This window comes from Salmo salar, chromosome ssa14 (assembly GCF_905237065.1).
Source record: "Salmo salar chromosome ssa14, Ssal_v3.1, whole genome shotgun sequence".
Taxonomy (NCBI): domain Eukaryota; kingdom Metazoa; phylum Chordata; class Actinopteri; order Salmoniformes; family Salmonidae; genus Salmo; species Salmo salar.
This window is the reverse complement of record NC_059455.1, coordinates 20,584,859-20,607,183: the sequence shown is the minus strand read 5'-3', so window position 1 is coordinate 20,607,183 and position 22,325 is coordinate 20,584,859. Positions and strand designations below refer to the sequence as shown.

Here is a 22,325-nt window from a genome sequence, read left to right as displayed (position 1 = left end):
TCTCATCTGAACAGTTTATGTTGAGATGTGTCTTTTACTTGAACTCTGTGAAGCATTTATTTGGGCTGCAATCTGAGGTGCAGTTAAATCGAATGAACTTATCCTCTGCAGCAGAGGTAACTCTCGGTCTTCCTTTCCTGTGGCGGTCCTCACGAGAGCCAGTTTCATCATAGCGCTTGATGGTTTTTGGGACTGCACTTGAAGAAACTGTCAAAGTTCTTGACATTTTCCGGATTGACTGACCTTCATGTCTTAAAGTAATGATGGACTGTCATTTCTCTTTGCTTATTTGAGCTGTTCTTGCCACAATATGAACTTGGTGTTTTACCAAATAATGCTATCTTCTGTATACCACCCCTTCCTTGTCACAACACCACTGATTGGCTCAAACGCATTAAGGAGGAAAGAAATTCCACAAATGTACTTCTAACAAGGCACACCTGCCAACTGAAATGCATTCCAGTGACTACCTCATGAAGCTGGTTGAGAAAACACAGTGTGCAAAGCTGTCATCAAGGCAAATGGTGGCTACTTTGAAGAATCTCAAATATAAAATATATTTTGATTTGTTTAACACTTTTTTGGTTACTACATGATTCCATGTGTCATTTCACAATTGTGATGTCTTCACTGTTATTCCACAATGTAGAAAATAGTTTTAAAAAACTCAGTCAGGGTCTCAATTTCAAAATGTGGTTGTGCATCAGCAGTTTTTCTCTTTCTCTCAAAGTTGCCCATCCCTGACTTAGCTAGAGACAGTACCTGCAATCCAATACTATGTTGTTGCTGCAGAGGACAGACAATGCAATGTACATGTTCAGATGACCGTTTGTCAGTCAGATCAGATGCCTTTGATGTGGTTCAACTATGGACACACAATCACACAGTCACAGGGGCTTTGGCTTTCATGTTTAAACAGGCTCCCTAGTCCTACCCACATCACTCATACAGCATCCTGCACCTCTTGACGTCACTGGCCCATTCAACAGCAGTCTCCTTATCTCCATCTGCATCATCCTGTATTATTCATAAGGTCTAAACATCTTAGCAAAGTTTAGTATACACACACCTTAGACAGCCATATCTATTAACTACAAGCTAGTCTGATGAGTAGCCCGGCTAAAACAGATTATTCACTTCCACAGCAGATGACACATTCTGGCGTGCTTCTGAAAAAATGCATAGCATCTGCGTCACTGAGCGACTCAGAAAATACCTGGACTGTAATCTTCATTATGCTGTAGCTGTACACTAAGTCCATTGCAGCGAACGACTTGGTGTTTGAGGTGCCATGACATTTAAAATCTGAATTGTATCCATCAATCAAGCAGACAGACCAATCAGGTTTATTAGTCTGGGCTATTACTCTAGGGCAAGTAAACCTTGCATTGCTCAGGTTTATCCCATATCAGCTCTAGTGGGCTGGCTGACTACAGAGATGTAACTAATAAAGCTAAAAGAGGAGGAAAGTACAGGACAGATGAACTCTCCCTTAGCCTCTGTGTGTCCTGTCCCCAAAACACATGCGGTCTCTAAACTGTAAAATAAACAAGAGCTAAAACTGTTCTAAGGTGCTTCACAAATTTAAAGTATCCCCATGAATTGTGGCACTTCAGTGTGGAGAGCAGCGTGAGCATCTCCACATTCCTTCCAGTGCGTTACCTGTAGTAAATCCCACTTCAGAGGGTGTGTGTGTGTGTGTGTGTGTGTACTGGATGGGCTCTTCTCTTAATGGAACAGACCATGAGGTCTGGCTCATGGAGGGCCATAAAAGACAATGAACAATATAGGGGAAAGGCAAACAGTCTGTACTGGAGCATTGTGAGGGGTTCATAAACTAATCACAGACCCTTACTGGCCTCTCACAGAACACAGAGTGATGCAGGGCTGTTAAGCCTGCAGGGGAGTTAGAGGTGAAGTGTGAGGTAAGGACCATCATGTTATATCTACCTCATGAATAGTTCCATTTGCAATCGTATTATGTAAACATATAACAATTTAAAGTAGATAAAGATTCCATTGATCAAGTATGAATATGAAGAGAATATCTCTAATAACAGAAAACATGATGTCTTCAACTAAAAGAAAGAAACCTCTCAGAAACTTTTAAAGGGATACTTCGGGATTTTGGCCATGAAGCCCTTTATCTACTTCACCAGAGTCAGATGAACTTGTGGATACCATTTTTATGTCTCTGTGTCCAGTATGAAGGAAGTTAGAGGTAGTTTCATGAGCCAATGCTAACTAGCATTAGCACAATGACAGGAAGTCTATAGGTATCTACTAGCATGTTAGCAAATACCCAAAGACTTCCAGTCATTGCGCTAACACTAGGAAAGAAACAAATCAAGTATAGTCTACGGTTTTCTTTCAATAAAAGTAGTAAAACAACTGCTTGTTAATGACTTTTCAACTACATTTTACCTAATAATTAAGGGCATTAACTACTTATAAACTAAACTAGATGTCAACCGATTAATCGGCATGGCCGATTAATTGGGGCCGATTTCAAGTTTTCAAAACAATCGGTAATCTGCATTTTTGGACACCAATTATGGCCGATTACATTGCAATCCACGAGAAGACTGCGTTGCAGGCTGACCACCTGTTACAAGAGTGCAGCAAGGAGCCAAGGTAAGTTGCTAGCTAGCATTAAACTTATAAAAAACGATCAATCTTAACATAATCACTAGTTAACTACACATGGTTGATGACATTACTAGTTTAACTAGCTTGTCCTGCATTGCATATAATCAATGCGGCGCCTGTTAATTTATCATTGAATCACAGCCTACTTCACCAAATGGGTGATGATTTAACAAAAGCGCATTCGCGAAAAAAGCACAGTCGTTGCACCAATGTACCTAACCATAAACCTCAATGCCTTTCTTAAAATCAATACTTCTCTTGCATTCAGTGCAAGCAGAGTCAGGGTATACGCAGCAGTTTGGGCCGCCTGGCTCGTTGCGAACTGTGTGAAGACCATTTCTTCCTAACAAAGACCGTAATTAATTTGCCCGAATTTGACATAACTATGACATGACATTGAAGGTTGTGCAATGTAACAGCAATATGTAGACTTAGGGTTGCCACCCGTTCGATAATATACGTAAAAGTTCCATATTTCACTGAAAGAGTAAACATTTTATTTTCGAAATGAGTTTCCGGATTTGACCATATTAATGACCTAAGGCTCGTATTTCTGTGTGTTTATTATATTATAATTAAGTCTATGATTTGATATTTGATAGAGCAGTCCGACTAAGCGGTGAATGGCAGCAGCAGGCTCGTAAGCATTCATTCAAACAGCACTTTCCTGCGTTTGCCAGCAGCTCATCGCAATGCTTGAAGCACAGTGCTGTTTATGACTTCAAGCCTATCAACTCCCGAGATTAGGCTGGCAATACTATAGTGCCTATAAGAACATCTAATAGTCAAAAGCAGCGTTTCTAAAAAGTATGGGTCGCGGACCTGTTAATGGTGGCTCGCGACGTAAATGTATAATTATTTCATTCATTACTGGAATTGATTTGGCCAAGTGCAACTGCGCTCTCGGTTCAGTGCGCTCTCTGTTTAGCAGCGGTCTCTGCTCTGTTTGGCAACTGGGAGAGGGAGATGCCTGTGTGCTTCGCGGTTTACCGGATCTTTTTTCTGCAGTTTTCTTGAAGATCACTCCGCGACACACACGCTGCAGCGCTGTCGTTCAAGCCACCGACTTGTTATTCCCGCTCGCCATCACTCACCGCTGTCATGAAATGGACTCATGCTAGCCAAAAGTTCTGACTGAGGTCAATTGTCATGAAACGCAAATACAGTGATGACTTTGTGTCTCTTTCATACAAACTTTGAGAAATAACGAGGAGCGCCCACAATGTGTTTTGTGTGGGGAAGTGCTTTGTAATGAGTCTCTCAAAACGAACAAATGAATAAAATTACACGTCCTGACCAAACATCCAGGCACAACATGACAGTAAACCCAGGGAGTTCTTTCAGAACAGGGCAGAATGCTTCAGGAAACAGTGCTTCGAAAGAGGAAAAGTAAGTCAACTAACAAGGCATTGTTGTCATTTTATAAGAGGTGATGACAAGCAGAAATAAGGGAGTACTCTCTCATAGTAGTAGATGTGAGTTTCTCTTTTAAACAATCCCCTGGCCTTGTAACGTTACACAGCTAATAACTAACGTTAGCCAAAGCAAGCTAACTAGCTACTGATAGTGCAACCCTAAGAAACAGTACAGATGAAGATGAAAAATTCAGGCCTACTGTACATTTTACTGTAGAAATTGTTGATAACAAGTCTAGGTTGGAAATGTTGCTGTTACAAGTAATACTTTTTATGCGGAACTGGAATAAACTGATTAAAGCAAGATGCTTTTTGATGTAAACACTCATACAGTTCTGGGTTGCTCATCTGCAGCAGGAAGTGGTCTCCTCACCTGACTGAGAAAGCAGTAGATGTTCTGATCCAGTTTGGCACCACATACCTATGCAAGTCAGAGTTCTCAAGTACAGAAACAGTGTCAATGCTGAGCATCACCTCAGTGTTGTACTGTCAAAAACTGAGCCCAGAATAGACATCCTTGTTGAAAACTTCAACCAGCCACACACCTCTCATTAGGACTGTGTGTATGTGTGTGTTTTCTGGTCTACATCTGTGTGATGTGATCAATCAGTTTATTCCAGTTCAGAATAAAAAGTATGTATTTTAACCGCAACAGTTCCAACCTAGACAGGTATGTAAAAGTGTTTTTAATGGGGAAAAATAAACATGAAAATATTTATGGGTATTTCATTGTTATTTGTTTTTGTCTATATTGCATTTTTTTTAGGCATAAGGGCAATGAAATTTACCGATATTTACATATAGTTGCATATTTTCCTAAGCTTGGGTCCCAGGAAAACAGAATTTCTCATTTGGGTCCCAGGCTGAAAAAGTTTAAGAACCCCTGGTCAAAGGTATATGAAATACAAATGGTATAGAGAGAAATAGTCCTATAATTCCTATAATAACTACAACCTAAAACTTCTTAACTGGGAATATTGAAGACTCATGTTAAAAGGAACCACCAGCATTCACATGTTCTCATGTTCTGAGCAAGGAGCTTTTTTACATGTCACATATTTCACTTTTACTTTCTTCTCCAACACTGTGTTTTTGCATTATTTAAACCAAATTGAACATGTTCCATTATTTATTTGAGAGTAAATTGATTTTATTTATGTATTATATTAAGTTAAAATAAAAGTGTCCATTCAGTACTGTTGTAATTGTCATTATTACAAATATATATATATATATATATATATAAAAATCGTCCGATTAATCGGTATCCACTTTTTTTGGTCCTCCAATAAATCGGTATCGACGTTGAAAAATCATAATCGGTCGACCTCTATCATAAACCCTTTCAAATCAAATGAACTTTTATTGGTCACATGCACCAATTTTTTTTATTTTTATCTTTACAACCACCTTAAAGTGGAACTGACAGCATTTTATCAAATGTCTTATTAAAATCTGTTCATATACACGCCCAGAAAGAATGACACTTTTTTATTTTTTTTTCATTTTCTGACAAGCAAGCACTGAGATACGGTCATTTTATTACGTATACGTATACTAAGGCATTTGTGAAAATTGTATAGCAATATAGAGTGGGAAAGCGATTAATAGACACTGCAGTAAATAAAACGGAATAAAAACATGTCTCGTCCAGGACCGGAGTTTACACAGACCTATATGCCATAGCCAGTCAGAGCTACAGTAGGCCTTTATACAAACAAGCCATTTGCCACAGGCAGTTGCAACAGCGCAACTTTAGATTATTAGAATGCATTCACTAAATGTCACAAAATACACCTGAATGGATTTCTGCAAATACCACGGGATTGGGAACTTTACAGTCCTATTGATCAAACAACTGTGAAAAGGTAGGCTCTCTCCCCCTCAGTTATGCACAGAGCACGATGTGCTAAAATCTAACGAAGGAACATTAGATAAACCCTCTTCAACTTTCAGCTAGTAGGCTATCAATGCTGCACTGATAAACGATGGGGAATTGTAGCCTACTCATCCTTCTCCAGCTTGCCTGCCAATGCACGCTTGTCCCAACCAAGTACCCAGGCTAACTGGCTAAAGTTAGCTAGCTTGCTACTCGCCGATACAATGTGAGAACACCCCACTCTGACCATTTTACTCACCCTAACAGTTGGTTAGGCTGTTTACATGTTATCCAGAGCATTCGTTACTAACTATAAAATTTTTTTGCCTGCCTATGTTTATTGACACGGTCATATTCAGCGGGTGTTGCACGTTCGTAAATTCATCAGTTATTCTGAGCTCTGGCACACTCAGACGAGAGTACTCGTGAAATCAGAGTAGCTAGATAGCCAGAGTGCATTTGCGAACGCAAAAGATATGCTAGCTAACTGGATAACAGTCATTCAGGTTCTTGCTAGCTAACCAAATGACACCTGCATCTCTAGCTGTGTATAGCCACTGAAAAAACGATGAGGGGAAAAAGTCAGTCACTCACCACTTCTGATCATTGCCCTTGCTAGTCTGATTGTATTGACATTCCCAGCTTTACTGACATTCGTCCGTTTTTGTCCAAAATATTGAGTCATTGAAACAGTGCATCACAAATGGAGACAGCAAACAATGTACCAGGCCAGCTGTGATTTACAACCTGATAGCAATATTTTATGGACTAGCAAGAAATGTATTGGTGAATTATATTAAACATGCATTGAACTGCATCCATCTATTCTGCCCGCAATGCCTTAGTGTATGTCATGGAACGTTGAGTCAAATAGAACCTATTTTTAAAACCTCTTATAAAGTTGGTTTTGTAGCATAAACTGGGAATGTAATATTAATCACTTGTTTCACATGTGCAAAGTAATTAAAGGGCTGTCAATTCCACTTTAAGTGTTATCCAATGTCCTTTATTATGGCTACTTAGATTGAGCACCTTTTAATTAAAATAACAGCTTTGTGTATATTTCAGGTTTATGCTGTGGTTATTATGCGTTTTTCCTTCTTCTGTAGGTTTGTTTGTTAAAGTGTCAGCAGGCTTCTACTACAGTATATCTGCTATACAGATGCAGACAGAGGTCATATGGGGCATAGAAACCTCCAGAGTACACCAGGCCATCCCAGTAGGCCAACCCAATATGTACCCCTTCTGCATGGATGGTTCCAACACCAAGGAGTGGCAGTTACAGATGCTGATTCCAAAGAAAGCTAAGGTAGCTGAACTAAATGACTATCGCCCTGTAGCACTCACTTCTGTCATCATGAATTGCTTTGAGAGACTAGTCAAGGATCATATCACCTCCACCCACTCCAATTTGCTTACCGCCCCAATAGGTCCACAGACGATACAATCGCCATCACACTGCCCTATCCCATCAGGACAAGAGGAATACCTATGTAAGAATGCTGTTCATTGACTACAGCTCAGCATTCAACACCATAGTACCCTCCAAACTCATCATTAAGCTTGAGACCCTGGGTCTCGACCCCGCCCTGTACAACTGGGTGCTGGACATCCTGACAGGTCGCTCCCAGGTGGTGAAGGTAGGAAACAACATCTCCACTCCGCTAATCCTCAACACTAAGGCCCCACAAGGGTGCCTTCTCAGCCCTCTCCTGTACTCCCTGTTCACCCACGACTGCGTGGCCATGCACGCCTCCAACTCAATCATCAAGTTTGCAGACGACACTACAGTAGTAGGCTTGATTACCAACAACGACAAGACAGCCTACAGGGAGGAGGTGAGGGCCCTCGGAGTGTGGTGTCAGGAAAATAACCTCTCACTCAATGTCAGCAAAACAAAAGAGATGATCGTGGACTTCAGGAAAAAGCAAAGGAAGCGCCTCCCTATCCACATCAACAGGACAGCAGTGGAGAAGGTGGAACGTTTTAAGTTCCTCGGTGTACATATCACCGACAAACTGAAATGATCCACACACACAGACAGTGTGGTGAAGAAGGCACAACAGCACCTCTTCAACCTCAGGAGGCTGAAAAAAAATGTGGTTTGTCACCGAAAACCCTCACTAACTTTTACAATTGAGAGCATCCTTTCGGGCTGTATCACCGCCTGGTACGGCAACTGCACCGCACACAACCGCAGGGCTCTCCAGAGGGTGGTGCGTTCTGCACAACGCATCACCATGGGCAAACTACCTGCCCTCCAGGACACCAACAACACCTGATGTCACAGGAAGGCAAAAAAGATAATAAAAGACAATAACCACCCAAGCCACTACCTGTTCACCCCGCTTCCATCCAGAAGGCAAGGTCAACACAGGTGCATCAAAGCTGGGACAGAGAGATAGAAACTATTTTTCAATCTCAAGGCCATCAGATTGTTAAACAGCCACCACTAGCACAGAGAGGTGGCTGCCTACCTACAGACTTGATATCAATGGCCACTTTAATAAATGGATCACCAGTCACTTTAATAATGCCACTTTAAGAATGATTACATATCTTGCATGACTCATCTCATATGTACAGTTGAAGTCGGAAGTTTACATACACCTTAGACAAATACATTTAAACTCAGTTTTTCACAATTCCTGACATGTAATCCGAGTAACAATTCCCTGTTTTAGGTCAGTTAGGATCATCACTTTATTTTAAGAATATGAAATAGCAGAATAATAGCAGAGAGAATTATGTATTTCGGCTTTTATTTCTTTCATCGCATTCCCAGTGGGTCAGAAGTTTACATACACTCAATTAGTATTTGGTAGCATTGCCTTTAAATTGTTTAACTTGGGTCAAATGTTTCAGGTAGCCTTCCACAAGCTTCCCACAATAAGTTGGGTGAATTTTGGCCCATTCCTCCTGACAGAGCTGGTGTAACTGAGTGAGGTTTGTAGGCCTCCTTGCTCGCACATGCTTTTTCAGTTCTGTCCACAAACTTTCTATAGGATTGAAGTGAGGGCTTTGTGATGGCCACTCCAATACCTTGACTTTGTTGTCCTTAAGCCATTTTGCCACAACTTTGGAAGTATGCTTGGGGTCATTGTCCATTTGGAAGACCCATTTGCGACCAAGCTCTAACTTCTTGACTGATGTCTTGTGATGTTGGTTCAATATATCTACATCATTTTCCTACCTCATGATGCCATCTATTTTTTGAAGTGCACCAGTCCCTCCTGCAGCAAAGCACCCCCACAATATGATGCTGCCACCCCCGTGCTTCACAGTTGGGATGGTGTTCTTCGGCTTGCATGCGTCCCCCTTTTTCCTCCAAACATAATGATGGTCATTATGGCCAAACAGTTCTATTTTTGTTTCATCAGACCAGAGGACATTTCCCCAAAAAGTACGATCTTTGTCCCCATGTGCAGTTGCAAACCGTAGTCTGGCTTTTTTATGGCAGTTTTGGAGCAGCGGCTTCTTCCTTGCTGAGCGGCCTTTCAGGTTATGTAGATATAGGACTCGTTTTACTGTGGATATAGATACCTTTGTACCTGTTTCCTCCAGCATCTTCACAAGGTCCTTTGCTGTTGTTCTGGGATTGATTTGCATTTTCGCACCAAAGTACGTTCATCTCTAGGAGACAGAACGTGTCTCCTTCCTGAGCGGTATGATGGCTGCGTGGTCCCACGGTGTTTATACTTGCATACTACTATTGTTTGTACAGATGAACGTGGTACCTTCAGGCATTTGGAAATTGCTCCCAAGGATGAACCCGACTTGTGGAGGTCTACACATTTTTCTGAGGTCTTGGCTGATTTCTTTTTATTTTCCCATGATGTCAAGCAAAGAGGCACTGAGTTTGAAGGTAGGCCTTGAAATACATCCACAGGTACACCTCCAATTGGCTCAAATGATGTCAATTAGCCTATCAGAAGCTTCTAAAGCCATGACATCATTTCCAGGAATTTCCCAAGCTGTTTAAAGGCATAGTCAACTTAGTGTATGTAAACTTCTGACCCACTGGAATTGTGAAACAGTGAATTATAAGTGAAATAATCTGTCTGTAAACAATTGTTGGAAAAATGACTTGTGTTATGCACAAAGTAGATGTCCTAACCGACTTTCCAAAACTAAAGCTTGTTAAGAAGAAATGTATGGAGTGGTTGAAAAACAAGTTTTAATGACTCCAACCTATGTGTATGTAAACATCCGACTGTATATACTGTATCCTTCACTATCTATTCTATTGTATATGCTGTCTATTCCATCTTAGCCACTCTGTCACTGCTCATCCATATATTTTATACTTATATATTCTCATCCCATTCCTTTACTAGATTATGTGTATTAGGTTTTGTTGTGGAATTGTTGGATACCACCTGTTAGATACTGCTGCACTGTCGGATCTAGAAGCATAAGCATTTCGCTACACCCGCAATAACATCTGCTAACCATGTGTATGTGACCAATAAAACTTGATTTGGACTAGTTAAAAACTTTACTGTGCCATCTTTACAAGTTATCCAGAGCTGTTGGAGCCAGACAGAAACACTTGTCAAAAACTGTCTTGAACGCATGGCATGAAAAACAAGGCCTCTACTGTGCAATGTTGTCAACAGCCCAGACCAGAGAGTACATGGAATATTGTTCACTTTGAGACAGATGAGCTGTTTTGGTCCACTTCAATCAGCTTTAATGGATCAAAACCTCTTTGCATTACAGATAAGGAGGGGCTTAAAACATTAGTACAATAATATCACAGTAATGTTTTCTTTGGTCACATTATTAGGGATGAGGGTTTTGTCACCCAGGTCAAGTCAGGCATCTCACTGATCTAAGAGATTATGATAAAGATGATAGATCAGTCCACTGTGAGCATTCCTGTGGAAGGGTCAACTTGATCAATATGATGCGATAACAATTGTGATAACAATTAATTTGGTGGGCCACTAAAAATGTAAACAGATAAAGGAATATGGCTACTTTGTTTCCATCAAAAATATATAACTATACAAATATTTCCTGGCAGCAAGCACAACCCCAATCTTGATTTGATAGCTGAAAATGAAAGCATCAAATTGGTTTTGTTTATTCCCCAGATTGCTATTTCCCTTGCTCTTACCTTGGCCAGCTGTCTTGGGGCAGGTCCACCAAAAAAATAAGAATTGGAGCTGAAGCTAATGGCTCCCCTGCGGCTGAGAACATGTTTAGGAACCGGCCTGTCTAGAGGCAAAACCGGTAACTGATAACATACTTCCATTGAACAGTCAATGCTCGGTCCAGCTCAAATTGCAATAAAAAAGCAACATAAAACGCATAGAAAAATTTGCATTTAAGCTGCTGGCACAACTGAAAATGTGGTAATTCCAATAACAGTTCCACTTCCCTTTATTTGAGTCGAATAGATTTGAGTGTAGAAGAAATGGGTTGTTCTATTTTTTTGATTCATCAAACTTGCACGTCACGTTATCGATAGCAATCCAACTGCTCTAATATTGTGTTCCAATATCCATATTTCATCCATTTGGATTTTTCACCATTATTCCCCTACTGAACTCAAATCCGGGCGTGAAAACGGAAAGGCCTCTTTCTTTTTGGTATCTCTGTAATAAATTGCTTCCTCATATTTAACAATATATATCCTTGTTTAATGGGGACTGTGCGCGCCAAAGCAAATCAAAACCAGACGATGAAAACGTAGACGGAAAAAATATTCCGAAAATAAGAGCCTTCATCTACAATGTTATATAAAAAGGAAATGTACAACTAAATGTGTATTTATTCTGTCCCTGCTTGAAGTGGTGGTGGTAGAGAAAGTATTCTGCATGCATTCAGTCCATTTTCACCGCGTTGCTGGCATAGATTACCGTAGCGCACAGACTGTCCATGTAGCAACACGGGGTTAATATGGGTTCTTCATGACCGTACACTCCGAAACAAATCATTTACCATGGGTCCAATAATTAACAGTAACAACAAAGACTACAACGCCACCGGAGTCCGTGTATTTCCTTTAGCTGACTCTACCTTCTTCCCAAACATAAATTCCCACCAGAGGTAGGTGGAGCTGTCGACTATCTAATGCGCCCTGTCTGAAACGTCCAATTGTATTTATCTATGGGATGTTACCCTCTTTGTGATTGGATGAAGAGGAACTGCTCATATAATACATAGAAGTCTATTGGCAGCATGAAAAGCGCAGCGCTCTCTCGTCCCATTTTGTCACTGTAGTACAGTGGTTCCCAACCAGGGGAACTAGGACCCCGTATTTGATTGAGTAGGTCTTGTTTGTTTACTTACTATCACAGATTATCCTATCCCCAGATGACCCTGTCACAGATATAATGTATTTATACGCTACCTAGGTTTTCTTATATTAAAATACCAATTGTACAGTGTAAACTATTTATTTATTTAACCTTTATTTAACTAGGCAAGTCAGTTAAGAACAAATTCTTATTTACAATGACTGCCTTCCCTGGCCAAACCCTAACCCGGACGACACTGGGCCAATTGTGCACAGCTCTAAACTACAGGTAACATGATTAGTGGATTATTGCAGAGATAACTGCTGAATCAATGGAGAACAGAATGTAAATGTGGCTTACTTTGTCCTCACATGTATAGGCCTACTTTGGAAGAAATCTAAATCAGTTATATGTTAGTCTGGACACATTTTAGTTGAAACTATTGTTTTTACTTGATGTGTGTGTTTATTGCATTGTTGGTCTACATTGTTCAGATTCCAAAGGAAGTCTAGAGGACAGTCTAGATGGAATAGGGGTGAGGAGTATAGGCAAACCTTCTTAAAGGGGCAGATGAATCAATAACAAAGCGGACACCCCACCTCTGTTTTGGTAAAAAGCTGAGGGATGAGCCTGGAGAAATGTAACCATTCTTAAATTCATAGACAGAGCTATTGATGCAAGGACTGACCATCCAATATATCAAAATGATAGTTTTAAATGTGTTGAGGCTATACAGGGTTTGTTTACATTTCAATTGTTTACAAACATTGGAGTAAAACAAGCTTATATTTCGGGTTCTGATGGGGTACGACAGTTGAACTAAGCTCATGAGTCATTTATAACTTATATTCTTCAAGAATCCCGAGTGGCGCAGCGGTCTATGGTACTGCATCTGGTTAGATTCCAGGCTGTATCACAATCGGCCGTGATTGAGAGTCCCATAGGGCACAATTGGCCCAGCATCGCCCGGGTTTGGCCGGGGTAGGCCGTCATTGTAAATAAGAATTTGTCCTTAACTGACTTGCCTAGATAAATAAAGGTTAAGTAAATAAACAAAAATCCAATGAGTATATATAATTAATTCATAAATCCAGACATGGATGTGGCAACTGCAGATTGGCCCTTTAAACTAATATGTAATTTACAGAGAGTAATTTGACTAAAGCCCTTAACACAGGAAACATGCCCGACAGAACATTAAACACGTTGTCCCCTTCCTAAATGGCACCCTATCCCCTATATAGTGTACTACTTCTGACCCCTGGACTTTGAGAGAGAGAAAAAGCCTCATCAAACCATGAGCTCATGATAGGATAGGGGAGGTATTATTTGGTACAGTAACATTGTGCTAGTGTATGTGTGTGTGTGTGCCTGCCTGCGAGCGAGAGAGAGTGTTCCAGTCCAAAAGTAGGTCATGCATGGGAGCTCCAGGCCAGCAAAGGCAAGCTATGGGGCAAGGATTTACAACTGCAGCTAAACTAAGTTACAGTGCTGATGCTGCAACATGAACTCACCGCATACAGTACAGACCTTATGGCAGCTAGCTTGTATCAAGACAGATAGAGGAATCAGAGTGAAAAATAACACCAACCTTGTAGGTACTCCATTTCACAAGCAAAATGTTGTTTCACATTTTTTAAGGATTCTTTAAATGGATGTAAGATGTGTTTACACTTTTTAATACACTTTTCTACATCATTTCATGTTCTCTATGATTGTAACTGAAGCTTTACTACACATATTATTCCAACGGCCAAGTAAAAGGGTATTCATTTCAATTAATGACTTCCCCAACACAGTGTTTTCACCACAGACTAGTCCCAGTGTAGACATGCTTTTCACCAGCGGGACCCTTGAGGAGCCAGCCAGGAAGTCACTAATACAGCACAGGTGAGTCTTCCATCTGGGTGTTTCCCAGGAGGCCCACACTCGTTTGTTTGTTTGTGTGTGTGTGTGTGTGTGTGTGTGTGTGTGTGTGTGTGTGTGTGTGTCTGTCTGTCTGTGTGTGTGTGTGTTTGTGTGTGTGTGTGTGTCTGTGTGTGTGTGTGTGTGTGTGTGTGTGTGTGTGTGTGTGTGTGTGTGTGTGTGTGTGTGTACTGAATGCTCAGTCACCACCATCACATGTCATCCAACAGGAAAAAATCCAAATAACAATTATGGCTCAGAGATTAGCAGAGGTGACCTCTGATCAGAATCAATGACAGGGTATTTTTTCTCCCAAAATAAACTTTGCATTTACGTCAGAGGACAGTCCGTAAAACAGGAAGGACTAACTATTCACTCCTCCTGCCATATGTTCACTTTATCAGCCATATGTGCTCTCATCAAATCTGATACTTTATATGTCAAATCAAATCAAAACACATTTTATGTCACATGCGCCGAATACCGTGAAACGCTTACTTACAAGCCCTTAACCAACAATACAGTTTTAAGAAAAATAAGAGTTAAGAAAAAAATGTTCAAAATAAACTAAAGTAAATAAGTTACACAATAAAACAACAATAACAACAACTGGGGTACCAGGACTGAGTCAATGTGTGGGGGTACAAGTTAGTCCAGGTAATTGCGGTAATATGTACATGTAGGTAGGGGTAAAGTGACTATGCATAGATAATAAACAGAGAGTAGCAGCAACGCCAATGCAAATAGTCTGGGTAGCTATTTGAGTAATTGTTCAGCAGTCTTATGGTTTTGGGGTAAAAACTGTTAAGATGTAACTGGCATTGCATTATATGTACAACGTTATATGGCATTACAATTTTAAAAATTCCAAGTTCTTCAGTGCCTCCAGACTGCAGTACTGTAACAATACACTAAACATTCCTGTGAGTTTGTCACCACCCTGCGATGAAAATATGCTATTACATAAAAGAGTGACAGTAAGCTACAACAAACCATTGCAAACTGGAAAAATTAGTATTCACAACTATCCTCCCCTACCCATTTCCATGAACTACTGTATGTGGCAGTGTTTCCTATGATATTGTGAATGTAGGCCCTACCTTAAAATATTTTCATTTTGAATAGAAATCACAATATTTTTCCTCAATAACAGTTACAAATTTGTGCACTACATTATAAATAACCATTGTACACACAATCACTTGATGGTGTGATCTTTGGGTGGTCAAAACACCTGTTCAACTTGAGATGATAACTTGAAAAGTAAACCTGTCATGTGAACTTCATGTCAACATAAACCTCTTGTTTTATCAACCAGATACAGAAACTATGAAGTCCTCTCTCCATATTGATTCTCGACCCCCAGTCCCTAGTCATAGTGATTCTAAAGAAGAGCCCTCTCCAGCATCTTGCCCTCTGTTCTCTCAGACCCCTACCCAGGAGTTGTCATGCCTACATTCAGTCACACTATTCAAGCAGCAGACTGTGTTGGCTGAAACCTGATCAAGGCTACACAGGAGTGTATTGCAGGCCCATTGGTGGCCTGTGAAATTCAAGCCCTCTAGTTTCTGAATGTTTTATTTCACCGCATCTCAGGTTTAGTCTGACAAACAGTAGCTAGCAGTCCACTGCAACTCCATCATTACCATACACTTCACCAGGTAGACAGAGGACTTTAACTGAGGACTTTAATACTGTAAAGAAATAAGATGGCTACTGCAGCATAATATTAGAACAAGGAAGCCAGGTATCTATTTTGTACCTTTGGATGATAATTTCTTGATTGTGCATTTCTTTGCTGTCAAATAAGAGTTCCATGGTTTGACTGAGTGTATTTTTTTAATAGTTGAATTTGTTTTAATCTAATTGACCCTCTTTCTCCAGCAGGTAATGGTTGTAGGATGTCTGAACCAAGGCAGCGCTCTCTGTCCACCTCAGGGGAGTCTCTGTATCAAGTTCTAGGGCTAGAGAAAGGTTGTAACCATGATGACATCAAGAAGTCCTACAGGTGGGAATTGACAACAAAGGCACCAGCAGTTCACATTGATCAATCAATCAATCAATCAATCAATCAATCTATCTATCTATCTATCTATCTATCTATCTATCTATCTATCTATCTATCTATCTATCTATCTATCTATCTATCTATCTATCTATCTATCTATCTATCTATCTATCTATCTATCTATCTATCTATCTATCTATCTATCTACGGTATCTATCTATCTATCTATCTATCTATCTATCTATCTATCTATCTATCTATCTATCTATCTATCTATCTATCTATCTATCTATCTATCTATCTATCTATCTATCTATCTATCTATCTATCTATCTATCTATCTATCTATCTATCTATCTATCTATGGTATCTATCTATCTATATATATATATACATATACATATATATATCACATCTACACTGACTGTACAAAGCATTAAGAATAAAATAAAATAACATTTGTCACATGTGTCGAATACAACAGGTGTAGAGCTTAAAATGAAATGCTTACTTACAAGCCTTTAACCAACAATGCAGTTCAAGAAATAGAGTCAAGAAAATATTTACTAAATAAACAAAGGTAAAGAATAAAATAAAAAGTAACACAATAAAATAACAATAATGAGGCTATATACATGGGGTACCGGTACTGAGTCAATGTGCGGGGTTACAGGTTAGTCGAGGTAATTTGTACATGTAGGTAGGGGTAAAGTTACTATGGGGGTTAGGGTAATTAAATAGTCCGGGTGGCCATTTGATTAATTGTTCAGCGGTCTTATGGCTTGGGGGTAGAAGCTGTTAAGGAGCCTTTTGGACCTAGACTTGGTGCTTCGGTACCGCTTGCTGTGCGGTAGCAGAGAGAACAGTCTATGACTAGGGTGGCTGTAGTCTTTGACAATTTTATGATCCTTCCTCTGACACTGCCTAGTATACAGGTCCTGGATGGCAGGAAGCTTGGCCCCAGCGATGAACTGGGCCGTACTCACTACCCTGTGTAGCACCTTATGGTCGGATGCCGAGCAGTTGCCATACCAGGTGGTGATGCAACCGGTCAGGATGCTCTCGATGGTGCAGCTGTAGAACTTTTTGAGGATCTGGGGACCCATGCCAAATCTTTTCAGTCTCCTGAGGAGGAAAAGCAGTTGTCGTACCCTCTTCACGACTGTCTTGGTGTGTTTGGACCATGATAGTTTGTTGGTGATGTGGACGCCAAGAAACTTGAAACTCTCGACCCGATCCACTACAGCCCCGTCGATGTGAATGGGGGCGTGTTCGGCCCTCCTTTTCCTGTAGTCCACAATCACTATCTATCACATGTATATCTATCACTATCATATCACTATCTATCACTATCATATCTATCACATCTAAATCTATCACTATGACATCGACACTCAGTGGCCAGTGTATTAGGTACACCACCCTGTTCACGAAAATGGTTAGCTTCTACAGACAGTGAGTCACATGGCTGTGGCTTGCTATACAAAACAGGCAGACAAGCATTCAGTTTCTGTAATATTGAACATTAAAATTGGCAAAATGAGTGACCTAAGCGACTTTGAGCATGGTATGATCATCGGTGCCAGGCGTGCTGCTTCTATTATCTCAGAAACGTCCGGCCTCCAGGGCTTTTCTCGCACGACAGTGTCTAGGGTTTACAGAGAATGGTGCGACAAACAAAAAACATCCAGTCAGCGGCAGTCCTGTGGGCGAATACAGCTTGGTGTTGAGAGATCGAAGAAGAATGGCAAGAATCGTGCAAGATAACAAGCAGGCCACAAACAGGCAAATAACAGCGCAGTACAACAGTGGTGTGCAGAACGGCATCTCGAAGCGCACAACTCGTCGGTCCTTGTCGAAGATGGGCTACTGCAGCAGACGACCACACTGGGATCCACTCCTATCAGATAAAAACCAGAAGAAGCGGCTCCAGTGGGCACGCGATCACCAACACTGGACAATTGAGGAGTGGAAAAACATTGCCTAGTCCGACGAATCCCATTTCCTGTTGCGTCAAGCTGATGGTAGAGTCAGGATTTGGCATAAGCTGCATAAGTCCATGGCCCCATCCTGCCTGGTGTCAACGGTACAGGCTGGTGGCGGTGATGTAATGGTGTGGTTCATGTATTCCTTGCACACGTTAGGTCCCTTGATACCAATTGAGCTACTTTTCCATCCCACAAAGAATTCAGGCTGTTCTGGAGGCAAAGGGGGGTCTAACCTAGGGTGTATCCAATAAACTATCACATCTACACTGAGTATTAAGAACACCTGCTCTTTCCATGACAGACTGACCAGGTGAATCCAGGTTCAATCTATGATCCCTTATTGATGTCACTTGTTAAATCCTCTTCAATCAATGTAGATTAAGAGGAGGAGACAGATTAAAGAAGGATTTTTAAGCCCTGAGACAATAGACATGGATTGTGTGAATGTGCATAGACAAAAAGATGTAAGCACCATTGAACAGATCTTGGTAGTAGGTGCCAGGCGCACCGGTTTGTGACAATAACTGCAATGCTGCTGGGTTTTTCATGCTCAACAGTTTCCCGTGTGTATCAAGAAAGGTCCACCACCCAAAGGACATCTAGCCAACTTGACACAACTGTGGGAATCATTGGAGTCAACATGGGCCAGCTTCCCTGTGGAATGCTGTCGACACCTTGTAAAGTCCATGCCCCAACGAATTGAGGCTGTTCTGAGGGCAAAAGGGGGTTGCAACTGAATATTAGGAAGGTGTTCTTAATGTTTTGTACACTCAGTTTATATGTATTATATACTGTATTCCACATGAGATGTTGGGAAGAAATTATGTTATACTGTAGACACTCGTAGCAGGATGAATCACATTTTCCATTGCAGTGCTAGGAATATGGAACCAAATATTACACTTTTAACTAAATGTAGTACACTATAAGTGAATTTGTCAAAATACTTCAAATTGGGGTCTATATACATGAAGTTCTTTCATTTCTAAACGGTTAAACCGATATGTATGAACATACCCTCAAATTAAAGGTGACATTCTGTGATGTCGCTTCATAAAAAACATTTGATCTCAAATCCAAAATGCTGGAGTATAGAGCCAAATTAAAAGTTTTGTCTTCACTGTCCAAATAAATACATAGGTGAGTGTATGTGTTATGCCCCTATGACCTATTTTGTTGGAAATGGTAGCTGACATGCCATTATTAAATGCAGACGCGAATAACCCCTAATGATATTCATGTTTCATATTCTCTGAACTGTATTCATTCAGTATCTTGAATGAATTAGACATTTTTATGAACATCACTATCTCTGAAGTAGTTTATAATACAAAAAAATACATTTTCAGAGCATGTTCGCTCACCTCATCAGACACATTTTTTACATTTTAGTCATTTAGCAGATGCTCTTATCCAGAGCGACTTACATACATTTCATACTTTTTAAAATCTTTTTATTTTTTTCTCCGTACTGGTCCCCCGTGGGAAGCGAACCCACAACCCTGGCGTTGCAAACGCCATGCTCCACCAACTGAGCCACACATCTCCTCTGTGTTGTCTTCTGCCAGACAGTAGATGGGGCAGTGGACTTAGCTCCAGCAGGGCTGATCAAATGGCACATTAACTAACCTATACAAACAAGTGTGTGTCTAGATATGTCAATGAAATACCAGCCAGAGAGCGGGCATAGAGCTGTAGGGTAAACACTAAACTGACAATACAACCTCTATCTTTGCACATTATCTCTCATCCAGTTTCTGAAACCACAAGCGAGAGGTTCACCAAGTTCTGTTGTCCATTTTCTACCCTGATTTTTGATATTATTGTGTGTTCATTGATTTACTTTTGAATGCCTTTCAGAAAATTAGCTCTGAGATACCACCCGGACAAGAACCCTGACAACCCAGAGACGGCAGAGAAATTCAAGGAGCTCAATAGCGCTAATTCCATCCTGTCAGACGTCACAAAGAGAAACATCTATGACAGCTACGGCTCCCTTGGACTTTACGTGGCCCAGCAGTTTGGAGAGGAGAATGTCAACACTTACTTCATGCTCTCTACCTGGTGGGCTAAGGTGAGCCTTCACAATCATAAAGAGTCCCTGGATGATTTGCTGTGAGTCCCTGCATGCGTGTGTGGTTGTCTGTGTGTATGTCTGTGTGTGCATTAGTTCATGATTGCATGTTGGTTTGTTTGTGTTGTGTTAACCTATATCTCTCTCCTTTCAGGGTCTCTTTGCCCTGTGTGGCGTGATAACGGGGTGCTACTGCTGCTGCTGCCTGTGCTGCTGCTGTAACTGCTGCTGTGGGAAGCTGAAGCCGATGCCTCCTGGAGATGGAACAGATAGCTATGTCTCCCCTGAAGACCTGGAGGAGGAGATCCAGTACGACATGGAGACTGGTGAGGGGACACACTCAGTGAGGGCACACACACACATGCACACACACATACACACACCCATAAGCACACACAGGCTCACACACACAAGCATTTCACACTTGAGGAGGGCAAGAGGCAAAGGGAACAACAACTCATATAGTTAAAGTGTACGGCTTGCAAGCACCAGTAGACAGATGGTCCCGTCACACCACTAACACACTTCACAAGAAGGAACTGATGACCAATGCCCATATGGTAAGGTGAGCTTACTTTACACCAACATGGAGGGAAGTGAAAGTTCATGACTACCGCCAACATACACAACAATGTATGACCAGACTTAAGAAACTCATAGCTACCCTTGCCGCTACGATTTCAACAGCACAATATTCATATAACAACCATTTAGGTATAGCTGATGGAGAAAAAAAATCCCTGTTTATAAATTACAATTCTCACTGTGAATGTTAGTTTATTACATGTTCAGAAATGTATGGGAGGCAGTGAAGCCAGATAAATAGCTAATTATTTTTGGACAACTCATCAATTATGGGAAGTAAAGGATCAATTATGTACAATGTGCAAATGTCTCCGCAGTTTCAACAACAAGTAGATGTGGTAGATTTGTGTTGATGCGATATATCCTTCTTGTGCCAGTCAGAACCATTTCCTATAACCTCTTAGGAAAATAATAGATGAATAAATGATTTCTAAACATACCTTTACATCTTCTGCAAACAACAAACAAACTAAACATACCCTTAAATAGTAAAGTTTAACATCAATGTATCCCTGAACAGAACGAGAGAATATACCACAATAAGAAGGACAAATGTATCTATGCTGATCATCTAATATTGTAGGGATTTTCTGTGTCATTATTCACACTGTTGTCTAATCCTAGATGTGGACACTCCGGTTGTGCACCAGCCAACTAATGCCAGTGAGAAGACGCAGTTGATTGGGGATGGGCACCGAAGCTACACCTGAACTTGGATGTCTATAAACAGTAGCGGCACTAGACTACATAAACACTACACAGCCTATTTCTATGTCAATGACTGTTCCCACACTCAAACCCAATTGCATTGTCTGGAAATCAGTGCTTTTGGTTGTTTTTATTCACTTTTCTTGATTTCAGTTTTGGGGTTTTCATTGGATGTAGTTGATGTCATTGTTCCCCTGCAAAACCAATCCATCATCTCCATTCACTGAACTAAACACTCTGGAGTGCATTGGTTTTACTTATCACCTACAATACACTACAAACAGCTCAGTGTGGAAAGATTACGTGTATGTATAAAATACAACTAAAGTATTTTGTCGAAATTAAATGTATGATTTTATCTATCTATACAGTCAACATGAAATGGTATCTGATTATCTTGGTATGAGTGTGGTATATATTTGTTTTAAGTCTCCATCCTGAGGAAAGGTTCTGAGTCAATGTGGGACTGCGGCATTACTTACAGTGTCAGCGTAGTGTAATTACTTAATTTGTTAGGCGACCACTGTTTCGCAATGGATCATGTTTGTCATTGGGAGGTGGACTGGAGTCTTTTAACATTGATCTCAATGATTTCGCAGTTGTAGGCTAACTTGCATGTTTTCTACTAAAGCATTCTTGCATTATAGTGACATTTTTTCTGATTGACAACTCCAAACATAAAATGAAGTTATAGTCCGTTATTCAACAGTCAAAGCAGGGACTTGCCTGTGTTTGTTAGAAAGGCTCCATCCAGGGTGAAGTCTAGACACAGCTCTAGGATCATTTCCCCCTCCCCCAATCCTAAATGCAAAACTGACCCAAGATCAGCGGCTAGCGGCTATTTCAGCCTACTCTGTTTAGTGGAG

General features: G+C 40.7%; 2 protein-coding genes across 5 annotated transcripts in view; one reads left to right on the top strand and one right to left on the bottom strand.

Annotated features, from left to right (window-relative positions):
* The window catches only part of LOC106569043 (high affinity cAMP-specific 3',5'-cyclic phosphodiesterase 7A), a 52,930-nt gene extending 40,922 nt beyond the window's left edge, over positions 1-12,008 (bottom strand). For all 4 annotated transcript variants that reach the window (XM_014139990.2, XM_014139991.2, XM_014139992.2 and 1 more), the window contains exon 1: positions 11,066-12,008. In XM_014139990.2, coding sequence (XP_013995465.2) covers positions 11,066-11,203 — 138 coding nt within the window. In that variant the 5' untranslated portion in view covers positions 11,204-12,008. The remainder of the gene's footprint in view (positions 1-11,065) is intronic.
* Positions 12,009-15,986: 3,978 nt separating this feature from the next.
* LOC106569113 (dnaJ homolog subfamily C member 5) lies at positions 15,987-21,738 on the top strand. Its single transcript, XM_014140097.2, has 4 exons — positions 15,987-16,104; positions 19,953-20,166; positions 20,321-20,492; positions 21,376-21,738. Exons 1-4 carry the CDS (start codon positions 15,998-16,000, stop codon positions 21,459-21,461), a joined length of 579 nt encoding a protein of 192 aa, XP_013995572.2. The 5' UTR covers positions 15,987-15,997; the 3' UTR covers positions 21,462-21,738.
* The last annotated feature ends 587 nt before the right edge of the window (positions 21,739-22,325 follow it).

Coding starts and splice junctions, on each gene's coding strand:
- LOC106569113 (XM_014140097.2), top strand. CDS start 15,998: ATGTCTGAACCAAGGCAGCGCTCTCTGTCCACCTCAGGGGAGTCTCTG. Junction 16,105..19,952: donor GACATCAAGAAGTCCTACAG/GTGGGAATTGAC, acceptor AATGCCTTTCAG/AAAATTAGCTCTGAGATACC. Junction 20,493..21,375: donor CCAGTACGACATGGAGACTG/GTGAGGGGACAC, acceptor GTCTAATCCTAG/ATGTGGACACTCCGGTTGTG.